Source organism: Aotus nancymaae, unplaced genomic scaffold (assembly GCF_030222135.1).
Source record: "Aotus nancymaae isolate 86718 unplaced genomic scaffold, 86718_ANA_hifiasm-v0.15.2.pri h1tg000040l, whole genome shotgun sequence".
NCBI classification, from domain to species: Eukaryota; Metazoa; Chordata; class Mammalia; order Primates; family Aotidae; genus Aotus; species Aotus nancymaae.
This window is the reverse complement of record NW_026988454.1, coordinates 108380324-108398459: the sequence shown is the minus strand read 5'-3', so window position 1 is coordinate 108398459 and position 18136 is coordinate 108380324. Positions and strand designations below refer to the sequence as shown.

The 18136-nt window shown below is 38.3% G+C and overlaps 1 protein-coding gene and 1 pseudogene across 12 annotated transcripts in view; one reads left to right on the top strand and one right to left on the bottom strand.

Moving 5' to 3' along the window:
* Window positions 1-18136, top strand: part of MLIP (muscular LMNA interacting protein) — a 270604-nt gene that overhangs the window by 130715 nt on the left and 121753 nt on the right. For 11 of the 12 annotated variants that reach the window (XM_012441573.3, XM_012441581.2, XM_012441572.2 and 8 more), the window contains one exon: window positions 9210-10784. The exons of the other annotated variant lie outside the window; for it this stretch is intronic. In XM_012441573.3, coding sequence (XP_012296996.2) covers window positions 9210-10784 — 1575 coding nt within the window. The remainder of the gene's footprint in view (window positions 1-9209; window positions 10785-18136) is intronic. 12 annotated transcript variants of the gene reach the window in all.
* Window positions 2041-7820, bottom strand: LOC105709558 (zinc finger MYND domain-containing protein 19-like; annotated as a pseudogene).

Sequence of the window (18136 nt, the reverse complement as noted above, 5' to 3'; positions counted from 1 at the left end):
AACAGATTGTAAAGTCTTTACGGGTAAAGCCCATGTCAAATTTAGTTTTATTAAACATTTTGTCCCCTGCAGTGGTTATCATATTATCTTGGACATAGTCAATATAAATATTGTGTTGAATATATAAAGTCCCCAAGTGCTTTCTTTGAAATGGCATGTTTAAGTAAAAGTATCTTATGTTAAAAAAAATCACTAAATAACTTTAAAGCACGTCAAAAGTAAACATGTTATATAAAATAAGGTGTTAAATCAAAATCCTCTTAAATAAAATTCAGAAGAGACTTAAATGTTCACATAAAAGTCTAAGAATTTTCTTAGGGATAGTATTAGCATTAAAGGAGAGGTTGAATACACATACAACACAGTGATTCATCTGAACCTATGATAAAGTTTGGAGCTAAGATAGTGACAGTGGGAATCAACAGAGAGCCTTATGAGGTAGAATTAACTGAACTTGTTCATTGACAATATATGGGAAAAATTAAGCATGAATGAAGTTTATTACCTAGGAAATTGGATGAATGTTGGCATCATTAATTGAAGAATGAATAACAGGTCTTGGGAGGGGATGGGAAGAGATTAGACATCCGATATTGAGTTTGAGATGCCTTGGTGACACTGCATGATGATATCTACAAAAAAGTTGGAAGTATGAATCCTGGACACAGGAGAGAGAAGGAAGACTGGAGATATTTGTCACATAAGTTAAGGTGATGGGAATTTACTCAGGGAAAGAAGGTAAAATAAGACAGGATTCAAGCCAGGAAACAGGAAAATATAAAACGAGCTGTGAAAAAAGAGAAGCCAATGAGAAACCTAGATGTATTTTTTCTATCTAAGAGGCCTCAACTTTAAAATGAAATACCCTATTCATACCAGCATACTGCATTACATCGCCTTCATGTGTCTCTCTTACCCCATTAGATTCCTAAACCCCTTGAACTTGACAAAAAATATTTTTCTCACTTCTGCTTCCCATCACGTAATACAATGCCTGGAATACTCTGGGTGCTTAAATAGTGTCTGATGAATGAATGAATAAATGAATGAATGACTCTCCTTTTTACATGATGTTGTGAATATAGAGAATAGACGTTACATAAACCCTCTTAGTGAGCATTCCAAGCTGAGAGAAATCGATAATAGAGTATGGAAGAGCACCTAGGACTCCTGCCTTATAGTTAGCGCTGTTGCTCTGCATTTTGCTTACTTAAGCAAATAATCTATAGCTTCTGACCCCAGAGATTTAGAAGTTGAAAACCCTGAAAGAAGCTGGGAGGTTCAACTTTCATGTTGGATTCGGCTAACTGCTAGAGGACTAGTTTGGAATGCCAAAGTACTTCCTGAAACACGGCCTGTTTATATTAAGAAGCTGCAGGTAAAGCGTTTATAGCCATCAACTGGATGGCTCTTTGCACGCAGAGCAGAGCCACGTGGGCCCCTGATCTTGCATTGAGTAGGTGAGAGGTGATTAAGTAGTAATTCAGATTCGACATGGGCCTTCTTGGTCATATAATTGCTTTGAACAGTTGGGGAGGATTAAAAATTTAGAGGCCCTATTTTTTATTTATTTATTTTTTTTAATGATTCTACCCCTTTACTTTGCCTTTGTGGACACAACTCCCGCTCCGTGGGGCTCCCGCGGCCCAGGGGAGAAGCTTCGGGTACAGGACAGTTTTTAGACACGTGGCCTGACCATTTGCCATTCGAAGATTACAGCAAATGATTCTATCTGTAATTTCTACCCTTCCCATTGCCTCCCCCCGCCCCCCAAAAAAAACTCGTAAGTGAGTTTACAAACGTGTTAACATATAAATAATGGGAACCGTCCTGGTGGGAGCCTCCTCCGTTGTCGCTGCTGGAGATGAACACTGAGGGGCGCTGTGCCCACATAGACTGCCTGTGACGTCGGGAGTCTCATGGCGGCTGTCCTGGGCCCGCTGCTGGCGTTTTCGGCACCTCCAGGTTCAACCACCAGTCTGTCTCTGCTGTGCCCGGGGAAGAGCCCGAGGGCTGCGAGTGTGTGCGGCTTCCCGCCCGTCATCGCTCCGGCTCGAACTCATGCTGGAAGGGACGCTTCCTCTCCCTACCGTGCTTCCTGTGGGCGGGCCAGTCCTTCTGCGGACACTGGGAGCCGCAGTACCGGGCCAGCTGGCAGCGCCCACAGAGGTTGAACTCCCGGAGCCACTTCTCGGTCACCGTGCAGGGAGGGTAGTGGCACTCAGTGGGTGCAAGAATTCTCCTCCTCTTCCAGCACATCCCCGTTGGTCACATTTAGGACAGGAAACTGTTCTTCTGTGGGGTCTGTAGACAGCTGCTGAATTGCAAGCCAATACAAGCTTTGCTCCTTCTGTTTGCTGGCGGTCTCTTCGGTCTTGGGCCGCTAGCCCCACGGCACCAGCTGCAGGTTGTCCAGGCGATTGTCCACAGTCACAGCGTTGAGGTGCACCACCTGGAAGCCTGGGGCCACAACCCAGCCCCCCGCCCGCCGCCCCCGTGCCCTCTCGCAGCAGCTCATGAAGCCACGACCCCCCGCCCCACCCCTTGCTGCTCCCACAGCAGCTCACAATGGCGTCTCCCTGAGCCCCTTCCTTGGTTCTTGTCAAAGGCATAGGAAATGGACAAATTCTTTTAGACAATGGACAAATCCCTGACCAAGTGATTTTATTTTTTTCTACCAACTTTTTTCTCCAGTGATCTTCCCACTGCTACCTCTCCATTTATTTTCTTGCTTTGGGTGAGTATATGTTCTCTTCTTTTATCTCGTTACCTTTCATGGTGAATGAGACTAGAGTTACTTAGGAGAATTTTTATATCAGTGAGAGGCCCCAGGCTCTTCTCTCTGATGCTGGCCGAATCCCTGTAGTCCCTGAATGGTAGCTTGTTATTTCCTCTAGATGGGTTAATTTGTACTATTAACCAGGTACAAAGGAAGAACATGCCTGGAAAATCAAGTTGCTTTGACAATTCCAGCAGAAAGATGATGTAGCCTTTTAAGAAGAGAGTCCCCTGATTGGTTGATGTCAGAACTTGGCTGGGGAGGTAGAGACTGAATTAGAGGTCAGAGGCAATGTTCTTCCTACCATCTTCTCATCCTCACTGCCCAGAGTCTAGAGCAGAATAAGAGAGGGCAATTGCTGAGGGAGGGGTCAGACCCTCTTCAAGGAGACACTATGTCTCTGCTTCTGCATCCTTCTGTTCCTCCATCTTACTAGACATTTTTTTTTTAATTCTCGCATGAAGGTAGTAGGCTAGCACTGGACACTAGGGGTACAAACTTTAAATGACATATAATCTACCTTTAAGGAATTTAAAAAGTGTATGTGCCTGGAAATAATGACAACAGCATGCTCAGAAAACAGTGGGAAGCCTCTGGGGAGAATGCCAAGTCAGCCTGGACCATCAGAAAGGGTTCACAGAGGCAGTGTTGCTGAAACGTGAAGTACGAATACATTTTTTGGCATTCCAGAAAGGCAATAGGCAAGGAAGTGCCAGCACTTAAGAACAGGGTGGGAGATGAGAAGGAATGAAGGAATATGAAAAGGACTCATCAAAAGATTGGAAATATCCTAGGAAAGGGTAATGAAATAGAGGCCATAGGTAAAAGTATTGAAAAGGAGGGATGGATTAGAAGAGTTACACCCTAAACAGAAATCAGAAAAGGTAAGGGATTCAAGTGCCTTTTGGTTTTAGGAAAAAGAAATAATTGTAGACGTTAGTGGTAACAGTTTTCCATGTAAGGGTGGATGACAAATCTGTTTAGTCAGTGGGAGGTGTATTAGTTTTCTGTTGTATAATAGATTACCACAAATGTAGTGGTTTCACAAATTCACGTATTTCTCCTGGTTTCTATAGATCAGAAGTCTGGACGTGGCTGAGCCAGGTTCTTTGCTCAGGATTTCTCACTAGGTCGAAATCAAGGGTATCAGTTAGGTTGGTGGAATTTATTTCCTTGAGGCTGTAGAATTCGTGGCAGCTTGTTTCTTAAAGCCAGTAACAGAGAAAAAGTACCTCTGCTGCTTTGAGTCTCTAATGCCAAAGACTTATTTTTATTTTTATTTTTTATTTTTAAGAGCTCACTTGATTAGGTCCTACCCACACAGGATAACCTCCCTTTTAATTAACTTAAAATCACCTGATTCAAGGACCTTTGTTACATTTGAAAAATTCTTTCACCTGTGTCATATTCTATTGGCGGCAAGTCACCATTTCCACCCACACTTAAAAGGAAGAAATTCTACAAGACTGAGACTTTTTGGGTAGTCATTTTAGGGTGTGTTGGCTACAAGAAGTAAGAAACTCAAGGCAGTGATTATATTGTGCAGACTTGACTGAGAAGAAAACAACATAGGCCTGTAATTATGGGAAAAACGGGATCAAGAAAGAGCTTGGGATATGTATGTATGTGTTTGTTTTTGTCAGTTAGCTTTTGCTGCTTAACAAACCATGCCAACATTTAGTGTTTTAAAACACAGTCTTTTATTTAGCTAAAAAAATCTGCTGGTCAATAATTTGGGCTGTTTTCAGCTACATGGTTCTGCAGATATGGGCTAGATTCAATTAATCTTTGCTGTGACCTACCTATGTCTGTGATTGGCTGTTGGGTTAGCTGGTGGCTGGTTAGCTGTCTGGTGGCTGGGTAGTTGTCTGCTGAGATGTGGTCTTATATCTTCTAGTAAACTAGGCTGAGCTCATTCATATTATGGCAGTGTTCTGCATGCAACAAGCCAGTAAACCTCAATGCACAAGTGTTTTTCAAGACACTTCTTCTTGTATTGCATTCGATGATGTTGTGTGGGCCAAAACTAGTCATTTGGCTACCTAGATTAAAGGGTGGAACAAATGACTTTCTGAAAGAATGAAAAAGAATAGAGAATTGTGACTACTTTTACTATTCACCACAATGGTATTTATTATTATGTTTTTAAAAGAGTGAATTTCTGTTTTATATCTATGTTAGGATCAGGGCACTAGGAAAAAAGTAAAAAGGGTAAGTACATAGGATATGGGGAATAACCGACGAAATGAGATTTCTAAGAGGGCAAGAGCTGCTGTGATTCAGAGTACACAGGAGAATTCACCTTTAAAAAAGTGAAAGGTTTTTTCATTCACCTTCCTTAGAAGGAGGGAAAGGGAATAAAGGTGATTCTACCAAACTTCATTTTCCTGGTAATCTTGATTTTCTTTGGAGTAAAGAAATCTAGGCCATCTGTTGAACATAATGGGAGAAATAGTAGGTTAAGGGTTTGTGGAGAACGTGAAGTTTTTGGAAAAGCTGTTCATCAGAACAGTAGAGGAAGCCAAGGTCAAAATAATAACAACAAAACGAAAACACAAATCAACCAACCAAAAAAGGGAGCGGTGCAGGGCCCAGCTGAGACTATAGACATTGAACTTGTGCTTTCACCAATCCCCAGTAACTCACCCAACCGGTATGTGAATTGAGAAAGCCTCCCCTTCTGTAGGTGAATTCAGTGCAGGGGAATTCAGTCCCACTCGGCTGTTGCCCTTGTGTAGGATGCAGTTTGAAAAACAGGTGCAGTGGTCCTGCCAATTAACAAGCGGTATCAATTTTTTCTTAGAGCAACTTTAAGTAGACTAGATCTAGAACCATAATGACAATTGCTGGAATTGCTTTAAGAATGAAGGTTTGCCAAATTGATTGGCAAGAGAACATTGGTAAGAAACCTCAATAGCTAGAATGTTGACAATGCTGGCAAGAAGGTTGAGATTTAACGAAGTATTACTGAAACTTAAAAAATAAAGGATGAGGAGTATGAGACTGGACAGCAAGAGCGGGGCTTTGTCATGAAGAAAAGATCTTTAGTTCGTGGTAGACACAAAGAAAACACTGATGAGGTCTTAAGCATAGGTGATCAGATTTTAAAAGTTCAATCTGGTGATAGGTTAAATGGGGTGCAAGTAGAAGTAAGAACACCAGAAAAGATTATTTAATCTTTTAAAGATTAGGTTTCTGCCTTGCGTAGCTGTACAAATTCAGGAGGGAGAGGCCTCGTATAGCTGTACAAATTCAGGAGGGAGAGCACAACTATATGCAATTCACATCTGATGCTCTCAGAATCTCGGGAACTACTCAAGATACTAGGTATCAGGTCAGTCATTTCAGTTTTCATTCAAATGCTTTCAGATCTCATAGAAATATCAGGGAAAACTGAATATATAAAGGAGCAACTCATTTTAGATTTACTAAAAATACAAGGCAGTTCTACAATAGAGATTGGTTGTTAAAATAACTGATGGTCTCTATCATATAGGATCTGAGGGTGAATTTATGATTAGGATCATCTACCTGATGATAGGAGCACATTGCATGTTTTGTTACTGAGATTATTGTGAATGTTTTCCAGAGTTCTGGATAGTCTTTCTAGAAGAGAGTTTTGAAAATGACTTCAGAGAGTTTTGAAAATGGCAAGGAGGCTTCCAGCATACTTTAGGGACTGGAAAAAAGGTCATTGGTAGCTCTAGAGTGGTGTTTGAAGCCAAGGAATCAATACAGATGAGATAAGAAATAAATGGTAAAGAAGACCTAGAACAGCCTTGAGGGAGAAGCAATTAAAGCATCAGTAGCAAACCTTGAGAACAACATGGGGGTTATGAATGGGAGAGGAAGAAGACATGGGAATAATTTGTATTAAATAGATGCCAATAGAGAAGTTTGGCATCACTAATAAGGGATTTATAGGAAGGGGTAAAGTGAAGGACTGATTCTGAGCTACTGACTGAGAATTTGACAGGTGGCCATTTTTTCTTTCTGCGTACATATTTTCCTGCCTTTACTTTCTCTTTTTAAAAACGTATTAATTAGAGAAACTCAGGAAAATCAGTCTTTTTATAAAAAAAAATCCTTCACTCCTGGAAATTTTATTAAAATATGGTGTCACATTTTTATATTAGTACAAATTAGGATAACATCGTGGTATTTTTGCAAGTTAAAAATGAGTACGTTGCATATTTTTATTAATATATTAAACAAGAAAAGATAATTATATGCAGATTAATATAAACATGGTAAACATCTTTAGACTTTGCAGAACCTTTCTATTTGAAGTTCCTCAATAATCAATGTTTTAAATATATTAAAACATATAATAAAATTCTGAGTTATTTATATTAGGTAAAATATTAATGTAGTAGAATGTTTGGTCATTAGAAACCATCGTTTTGAGGAAGTTGGAGAAGTTAGTCTTTTCCCCTGAATGAGACCCTAACAATTACAATTAACAATTATGGTCTTAACACAGTGATAATTTGGTGAATATTCAGGGTAAATAATTGAGTTTGTCATATACGTTAAAGTTATTTGGAAACAACAGAACTGAAAAGGTAAGATTTTTGTGACTGCTGTTATTAATTTACAGAATTATTTACCAAACAGCTATTCTACGCTTAGTACAACACGCAAAGACACACTACACAGCCTAGAAATGTTTTTATGTTCTTTTAATTAGGAGAGATCGATCATATGAAACAATTAGAGAAGACTTTTCATTTGTGGTTAAAAAAAGAAATCCCTGAATATACTATTTACCCTAAGAGAACAATCTCTTAATTACATATTTAACTACAAATGATTGTATAACTCCAAATAAGACATCGTCATTCTTGTAGTGATAGAAACATTCAGCTGCCCAGCTAGTAGTGTTTGGATTTAAATATATCTCTAACTACATGGATCAGTTACATAAACATTGGCTAAGCAGACTTGTTTCTAAGTAAAACTTACATGAGTGAATTGCTAAGCTTTCTTCCTTTATTTGATTGAATTCTGCTTGACTTTCAATTATTTCTGATTTTCCCATATTCTCGGTTATGCCAATATATTTATTATTTATGTAGCAAGAATTCTTCTGTGTTGCAAAGATACATATAAATTTACATATAAAAGAAAGGAACATTTTGGGTATGTTTACTTAGAAACTTAAAAGTTTGGGATGAGTTATTTGAATTTGCCAGTTATAAATATTTCTAGAGATTAAAACTATATGGTATGAAAGCCTCTGTTAGGTCTGATGGAAATCTTACAGTGTTATAAGCAAAATCAAGAAATATCTTTTACTTTATTTGTAAAGATTTTGCTAAGTTTGATTGTTATGTTTATATATATTTTCCTGCTGTGTGCTTAATACAATATCTATATGTAAGTCTTAATATTTATTGATATTTTGAATGACTGATATTCTCTAATTCTTTATTATACATGCATGTTTATTATTTCTTTTATATATTGTCATAAATCAATGACTTTGAAGGGAAACCTCTGTTTAAAAGGTATTCAAATTATTTATAACTTCAGTACGTTAAGTACTAGATGATTTTTAAAATGGCACAAGACTACATACATCCAGTTGTTTCACAGGCTCTCCCTGGCTTCTCTTGTAAAATGATGAATTGTTCTTTATTTCCTTTTTATTTGAATTGGTGGGTTTTCTTGTTTCAGGTGGATTGTGTTTGTAAAGTGTTCTGGCTTCTTCTGGTATAAAAGAGAGCCTATTTCTTCCAGCATAACCCAAATAATTTGTTAAATGTTCATTATATGTTCATGTTAAATGTTTATTCTGGCAAATAGTTAGGAAAATAAAGCTAAAACTTCCTGTCTAATTTGGACTTTGCTTTCACTCTCTCAGTTTATCATTCTTTGTTGATATTGGGTGTTTCATCTTTTGAATTCTAGGCACTTTTCCAAGTTCACAGCATGTAGGAGTTAAGTAGTAGAAACTCTTAGAATTTTAAACACTCGAAGTGTGTTAAATTTTTTTTTTAAGGCTTGTAGTCATTGTTATAATATTATGGTTTATATTCGTACAATGGAAGAAAATCATTTTCCAAAGTGAAATTTGCAATTTATACTGATGGTGATTTAAATCTTTCCAAATCACACAATTCAAAATTAAGATAACTATTTTAGATGCTGTCAAGGAATTATCTTCCAACTATGCAGTACAATTTTATATTGATTTCATTCTGTGGAATAAATGAGGTATAGGATGTAATACTTCACAGCTTATTTGTATCTTATTTCAAATTCAAAGCAAGGCCTCGTTAGCAAAATGAATTTCCTTCATTTTTATGGAGGTTTAAGATGTGTTCTTTTGTGTAAGTTGTTTGTATAATCGCACAAGTGACAAGAATATTTTAATCGTTTCACAAATAATGTCCTATTTCAATCTGTCTATTTCTCTTTCCTCTAGTTAACTTCTTCTCCCACTACCTCTGAGCAGCTTGCCTGTAAACCAGCTGCTTTCTCCTTTGTTTCTCCAACTAATCCGAACACACCACCCGACCCAGTTAACCTCGAGGGAGCCTCTGTCCTAGAGGAATTCCACACTAGGAGGCTGGATGTCGGTGGGGCCGTGGTGGAAGAATCAGCTACGTATTTTCAAACTACCGCTCGCTCTTCACCCTTTTCTGCATCGAAGGGCACCTCCTCGACGTTACTGTTTCCCCATTCCACTCAACTATCACGTTCTAACTTACCCAGTTCAACTGCAGCAGATCCAAAGCCTGGACTGACCTCTGAAGTTCTGAAGAAGACACCTGTCACCTCACATGCCCTTAGTAGTGGAGAAAGTCCGAGAACTTCTTCTCTTCCACCGTCCTCCAGTGCTTCTCTGAAGTCAAGTTCAGCCTCCTACATACCAGTCCGCATTGTCACGCATTCACTCTCTCCGAGCCCCAAACCATTTACCTCCTCTTTCCACGGCTCTTCTTCTACTATCTGCAGCCAAATGTCATCTAGTGGAAATCTTTCAAAGTCAGGGTTAAAATCCCCAGTGCCCTCCCGGCTTGCCCTTCTCACTGCCATTCTCAAGTCAAACCCTTCCCACCAAAGACCCTTTTCCCCTGCATCCTGTCCCACCTTCTCTCTCAACTCCCCGGCCTCTTCTACGCTCACACTTGATCAAAAACCAAAGCAGACCCCACCCACGCCTAAAAAATCTCTCTCAAGTTGTTCCCTGAGAGCTGGGTCTCCAGATCAAGGGGAACACCAGGTTTCTGAGTTAACCCAGCAATCTTTTTGCCTGCCTGTTTTCACCCAGTCTACTCCCCTTTCTCAGGCGCCCTCCCTCTCTCCTACACAACAGGCCAGTAGCAGCCTTGCTTCCCTGAATGTAGAGACAACACCATCACCCACTTTGAAGAGCAATACAATGCTCTCCCTGCTACAAACCAGTACAACCAGTTCTGTGGGTCTTCCTCCTGTTCCTCCAAGCTCTTCTCCTCTTTCCTCTTTAAAGAGTAAACAGGATGGTGACCTCAGAGGTCCAGAGAACCCCAGAAACATTCATACATACCCTTCTACATTAGCCTCCTCTGCATTATCTTCTCTATCCCCTCCTATTAATCAAAGAGCTACACTGTTTTCTTCAGAGAAGTGTTTCCATCCTTCCCCAGCTCTTTCAAGCCTGATAAACAGATCTAAAAGAGCATCATCCCAACTATCTGGCCAAGAGCTGAATCCTTCAGCTCTTCCTTCAGTCCCTATCTCCAATGCTAGCTCTGCCTCTCTTCCCAATTTGAGGTCCTCCTCTCTCCCTCATGCCAATCTGCCCACCCAGATGCCCCAGCTCAGTCCCTCAGCACTGTACCCACATTGCGGCAGTGGTACGCTGCCTTCAAGACTTGGGAAATCTGAAAGCACCACCCTCAACCACAGGTCACCTGTTTCAGCCCCATCACTTCCCATATCTCTAACAAGAACTGAGGAGCTGATTTCACCTTGTGCATTGTCCATGTCGACAGGCCCAGAAAATAAGAAACCCAAGGTATTTTTTGCATGTTGCATGATGCATGCTTATTTTGAAACGGAAGAATCTTTATTTTTCTCCAAGGCAGAAATCAATAGTTATATGTATTTATTCTGTGACTAAAAGGAGGAAGAAAAAGTACAAGAGGGCTCCAGGACTTGGCATATTTGAATGTGTAAATGAATGATAATCCATATAGAATTATGTGTTTCAGTCACATCTTTTGATTTCGAAAATCCTCTTCCTCTTCCTAACTTCTTATATCTATGACTCCAAGGGTATTATTTTCTCCCCGGCACAATATGAGTTACACCATTGGTCCTAATGACAGAATTAAAAGCAGGTAGTTGAGATTTGGGACTATGATATGTTTCTGATTGTTTATTAACAGGGATCCTAGCATCCATCCAAATATCTTGTACTGATGGAATAGTAGACAGGATTGATATAAAATGGAATATTATCTTAGATCTAGGCCTATGATATAGCCAAGCCCATTCTCCTGGCAGAAGGCAACTCTACAGTAAGGCATGCTGGCTTCTCAACTATTCTCAAGTAATTCAGATTGTGGATCTCCCACACTCAGAATTTGATAGGTGTTATATCAATAAAAGGAAACAATTAAAGTGCCTGCATGAGAAGGCATGGTGATTTTCAGCTCAGTACATTGAAATACTGTAGTGTTAGAGCTTTGAAATATCATGGAGAGTATGTTTCACTGTCACTTTTCAGATGAAGAATGTCATGTTGAAGGGATAAAGTGATCTTCATTGTCTTGTAAATAATGTTACAATGCAATTTAAGTCAAAGCATGCATTAAATACCTGCTATATGTGTGCCACTACTATACTAGCTTTCTTTGGAGAGTGTGCGGTTTCTTTTAAAGAGAAGTAAGAGATAATTTTTTTTTGTCTTAGAACAATTCAATTTGAATCAGTGGAAAAAAATACACAATTTGGAGAAGCTATATACAGTTATTAAACCTACAATACAGCTAGAAAACCAGTATAAGGCAAAATTAATTGTGTAAGTCAGATTATAAATAATCAACTGAGTTCAATATAGCAGGAATACTGTGATGGAACATGGTTACTGAGAGAAGCTATCAAAAACGTGAGGCCTGTGGGAAATGTTTAGGATTTAACTTAATGAAGAGGAAAGGAGTTGGCATTTCAGAAATAAAAAACAACCTGACCAAATATACAGAAGATAATCTTAGAAGGCTGTGTGTGGAGACTTAAGACGATTGGCCTTATAATCTAATAGTAATAATGGCAATATCAAATGCTTTCTGTGAGTCAGAAACTATGCTAGTATACAAAGTAGTTGAAAAATTAATGGATTACATCAGTTAAATTTTATAATCATATGGAATTGGCAATACTGTTTTCCCTATTTTGTACACCAAGAAACTGAAGTTCAGTGAATAACTTGTCCGAGTCATGGGTCTGGTACAGAGCTGGCATTTATATAATATTAAGTCTGCTGATTCTTGAAGCCATGTTCTTTATTACTATGATTTATTGCTACAAAGAATTAACTCATGTTAGCAATTTAGGCTGACTTTATAATTCTTAAGAAGAAAATCATTATTAAGGAATAATGACCAGAATTCACAATTTATATAATTTTGGGGTTATTTAAAAAATGTATTGGAGATGAAGTCATTGTATTTTAAACATTGAAAGCAAATGAGATGGATAAAATTTAACTTTTCTGTGATTCTCAATTGAAAATCCTAGTTATTTGAGGTAAATTGACCTGTTTGTTACATTTTACATACATATATGTGATTATAAAATTTATCTGTAGAGTATTTAAAACAAACTGACAATCTAATTGTTACTGTTTCCTGAGTGTATTAACTGCTATATACTTAAATTATTCTTTTTTGTGTGTGAAAAATGGTTTTACTCTAGAAGTTGTTTCAAAGTGCTTCTGTGTGTGTTTCACTGCATTTTTTGTTTTCTCCTGTTTTGAATATAGTCAGACAGTTGGAAGACAGTGAGCTCCCAAAGGGCTTTTAATACATTAAAGGCCTATTTATTGAAGAGTTATTATTTTCTGGCTCTCTTCCTGCACCCAATATTGAAAAATTTTCAGCATTTGCTCTTTTCTTTTAAAAGAATTTCCAAGTAAAAAACTCAAAGAAATGCAAGGTAAATTTGATGAAAAGGAAAATAAGAAGAATGATTATAATTTAACTACCAGTAAAAATATTAATTGATTTCTTTCAACAGAAAGAAAAAGCTTCTCGTGGGTAAAATTTATAATAACTTCTGCAAAAATAGACTAGCATGGACTCTGAGACCATGCTATTCTTTTTCATGTTTATTTTCTGTTTGCATCTTGCTATATTATCTCTTTAGGTAAAAGTCAAGTTAGCCAACTTTTTTTTTTTAATTACAAACTACATTTTCAGAAATTGTAACTTGAGTATAAAAAATTTATTAAAATTGATGTGGAATAGGTAAATCTTATCCTGATCTCTTTTGATGTTTGACTAATGTTTAAATTGGTAACATTATTTTATAGACTGATAGGAAGAAATAGACAAAAGCTGTGTGATATTGAAGAATTTATGATGTGCTTTCATGATTTGTTTCTTGTCTTTTTCCTTCTAGTGTGGTACTAAGCTGAGCACAGGGCTCTTTTTGAAATCAAAGAGCTTTAGATTTAAGTCAGCTTTACTCACTCCCACATTCTGAAATAATAGGGGTCCTATGATACAGATGGCCATCTAATTAAAACATGAATGCTTGAAGGATATTAGTTTAAAGTTTGGGCCCTACTGTCCTTTGATATTAAAATAAAATGGATTAACCATAGTGTGCTGAGCTAAATTCAGATACAAAGTGTGTTTGATGTTCTTTTTCATAGATAAAATTTTAAGATTCTGAATGTGCTTGCATTTGTATAATATAATTGCTATGATATGTTAAAGTCTGATGTAGTTTAAAATACTATTTCACATTATAATCATGGCCTTAGACAGGATGGGTGTTTGAATGCTGCTCAGCCTGCTGTTTTTTTTTTTTTTTGAGACAAGTTCCCACTGTGTCACCCAAGCTGCAGTGCAGTGGTGCAATCTTTGTTCACTGCAACCTGTGCCTCCTGGGTTCAAATGATTCTCCTCCCTCAGCCTCCCAAGTAGCTGGGATTATAGGTGTATGCCATCATGCCTGGCTAATTTTTATATTTTTAGTAGAGATAGGGCTTCACCATGTTGGCCAGACTGGTTTTGAATTTCTGACCACAAGTAATCGCCTGCCTTGGCATCTTAAAGTGCTGGGATTACAGGCGTGAGTCACCATGCCCAGCCTACTTTTTGATCAACATCTATATAGTCTGAGCCTTTTTTTTCCCTTGAAAAAGACTGGATATTATAAAATTCACCCATGGAGTTGTGTCTGGGTCCCCAATCTGTTTTGCCTTCATTTATAAAAGAATTTAAATTTTTATCCTAATGAGTTATCATGGGGTTCCATATGGAAATTGGGATGAACATTACATCAAAGCCTCATATTGTCTGCTACTTACTGAAGATAGTCTGAAGATTAGTTTGAATTATAAAGAGTCTCTGTTGATGGGCCTGCCCTGGGCTTAAAGCTATTTGGACACATAACTTGTTTAGGGAACAAGTTGAGAACTATTTGATATTTCATAAAACTTTATAGATGGTTTTTTATTCACAGAAGTCCCCTTCCTTTAAGGCATAAAAACCTTCCCAAATACATCACTCTGAAAACTTAGTGGCAGCAGTCTGTATGTGACTTTTTCCATTTCTGCAGAACGACATGCAGTTGGCAAAATGAACAATATGGAATGTGTCTGCATGAGCTAAAATAGTTAATCTGGGTTCAAAAAAGTTCATTTGATAAATATGTATTGAGTACCTAATAGATGTGCTTTTCAAAACTGTGAGGATATTGCAATGAATCAAATGTGCAATGATGCCTGTTTGAAGACAGTTCATATTCTTTGGTGGAAGAGAAACAATCAACAATAACCCCTCCAAATAAGTAAATTATCTTGTGTGTTAGAAGGTCATATATGTCATGGAGAACAGCAAAGCCCTGATTCTCAAGGGAAATAGAGAAGGGATGGTGTCACAAGTTATGCTGGGTTATTGGGATAGGTGTCTTTGAGAAGGTAACACCCAAGGAGGTGATACTCCTTTAGAGAGTAAAGGGAGGAAAATACTCTGAGATCACAGAGTGCTTGACAGGTACAAAGAATATATTCTCAGCTAGTGGTGAGGAACAGGATGTTGAGGTTGTCAGAGGGAGATGTAACTGGGAGCCGGATCCTGTAGGAGGGTCTTGTGGGCCACTATTTAATCTTTGATTTTTACTTTAAGTGAGACAGGAAGTCTTTGGAGGGTTTCTAACAGTTAAGTGACACAGTTTTAACTATCTGACTGCTAGATAAGAATAGACCATAAGAAAGTGAAAGTTTAAGTTTAAGCTGGGAGAGCTTAGAAGCCTGTTGCTACAATCCAGGTGAGTGACGATGGTGACTATGGTCAAGTTATAGCAGTGAAGGTGAAGATAAGATTTCCATTATGTTTTGTAGTAAGAATAACAAACATTCACCAAACATCAGAGCTACTATGTGAAATGGGGAAAAAAAACCCAGCTGAAACTAGCCTTATGTGCCTTCTTATTTTGTTTTTTTCTTTTTATCTCACTGTCATTTACTCTACTCCCTTCACAAAGTTCTTGGGAATCCTTGAGTTTCCAGGATTCTTTCATCTTTGCTGTCTGTCATTTTGACCTCTATACTAACCAGTTCTGTGTGCCACTCCCTGTGCTTCTCTCCAGCTAGCCTCTCCGAATTGACCCTAGAAATGGTACACACTCAGGTGTCAATGATTGACGAAAGCTGCTCTTCCTCGCCAGCCCTGTACTCCCTGGGGGGATTTGTATTTTGAGGGGAGTGCTCAAACAACAGAATTGTCAAAGTTAAAAACAGGGATCAAGATAATGCAGCAGATGTTTTAGGTTCACATCATGAAGAAAGATGACTTCAAAAATCTGTGTTAGAAATGTTCTCAGGATATGCTTGGAGTGGTGGAAGAAGGTCTTTAATCAGCCAGGCTCGTCTAGGACTGGAACCATAGACAAAGAACTAAACATTTGTGTTTTTTTAACATCTTTGAATCTTATTGTAATTTTCATTTAGATATTTCAAATGAAATATCTAAATTACAATATTTCTTATTGTAATTATCATTTAGATATTTCAAGTCAACAAATATTCTCTGCCAGGTTTGTATTAGGTGTTGAAAATAAAAGGAGAAATAATATAAAATCTCTCCTCTAAAAGATCTAGCAGGCAGATAGGGATGGAAAAATATAAAAGAATGAAATAAAATTATACATTTAGGGTGTTAGAGAAACGAAAAGATAAATCAGGGATGTAAGGGTCCTGGGAAGGAAGTTGTCCTGGGAAGTTTTCTCAGTTGGTACCTTGCCCACCTGCCTTACCAGGCAGTTTTAACAGCTCTGTCCTTCACCTCTAGCTTTTCCATTATCAGGATCATTATAGATTGTGCTCTGCTGGTAATCCAGCTATAAGGAGGTGTCTGGGCAATCTTCTATGAATTGGATCAGAGCTTGGGTTGTGCTTTCATCTCAGGACTGATGTCAGGGAGATTCTGACTCAGGCAAGGCAGACATGGTCACCGAGGAGCAGAAAGTGTACATGTAGAGTGATGTGCTCATATCCACCCAGGAATGCTCTGGAAGAAGTTGAACATGGTGGTAGGGAAGTTCCTCGCCAGGGTTTCCTTATCCTGTTGTTTATATAATCCAAGTTTCTTTCATTTACTGCAGCAGTCTCCAACCTTTTTGGCACCAGGGGCCAGTTTCATGGAAGACAGTTTTTCCATGGGTTGAGGGGTTGGGATGGTTTTGGGATGAAACTATTCCACTTCAGATCATCAAGCATTAGATTCTCATAAGGAACACGCAACCTAGATCCTTTGCCTGCGTGGTTCACAATAGGGTTTGCATTCCTATGAGAATCTAATGCTGCTGCTAATCTCATAGGAGGTGGCGCTTAGGTGGTCATGCATGCTAACCTGCCGTTCAATTCTTGCTGTTTGGCCCAGTTCTTGACAGGTACCGGTCTATGGTCCAGGGGTTAGGGGCTCTGATTTACTGCACTTTAAGTGTAAATATCAGTCCAAACCCCTGATTCTCAAGGCAACTAACATAGTTCACTTTGTGACCTCATGGATCTTTATTACTAGAGCCTGTGGTGGAATTTTAGGCATCAGCAGTAGGATATATGACCATGGAGGAAAATATTTTCTGAAGGGGCAGAATGTGTTTTTGCTACTCTAACCTTCAAACCCAGCAATTTTATTGCAGCTAGCAACTAGCATTGCCTATAAACAGGATTAGCTCTGGTAAACATAAGTAATAAAGTGCCATTTTGTTTTCCAAGTCTAAACTTTGCCCTGCACCATGCAGAGGGTATTTAAGAAGTACTTATTGAATGTTAACTGAAAGCATAGATCACAAATTAGAGAGAATCAATAGGTATTATTGCATTGTTTGCCAGATTTCAGGTTTAGGCTGGTCATTTTTACCTCCTATGATTAGCTAATGTTTGTTCTAACCCTGTAATTCCATATACTATAATTCAAGTTATCTAAAATTAGAATGATTAATAATTTTAAACCAAAAAGGAAAATGAATGAATTTGGTTTAGCACCTGGAACCCTTGGAATGCTTAAAAGGAGCTATGTTCCAAATTAGAATAAAAAATTTATATTCAGATTGAGTATATATTATTAAGAGAACCCAGAGGAAGGACAGTGGACTCAAAACGTATCTTTTATGGCAACAAATGGGATTCTTAGACTGAAAAGAGAAGGGTATGTACATTTTAGAGGAGTAGTGCGTGTCATGTAGTAGGTACTCAATAAATATTTCTTGACCAGGCATGGGGGCTCACGCCTGTAACCCCAGCACTTTGGGAGCCTAAGGCAGGAGGATAGCTTAAACCTAGGAATTCAAGACAAATCTGAACACCATGGTAAGAACCCATATCTACAAAAAAATAAAAATAAGTTAGCTGTGTATGGTGCCACATGCCTGTACTACCAGATGCTTTGGAGGCTGAGGTGGAAGAATTGCTTGAGCTCAGGAGGTAGAGGCTGCAGTAAGTCATGATTGTACCATGGCTCTCTGGCCTAGGCAACAGAGAAGGACGTTGTTTCAAAAAAACAAAACAAAAAAAAAAAAAGAAAGAGAAAGAAAATATTTCTTGAACGAATACGTTAGTTGAACATTTCATATTCAAATAGATTTACAGGATCAGTTAATGTCTACCAAGTTGGAAGAACCCAGTGGCAGGAG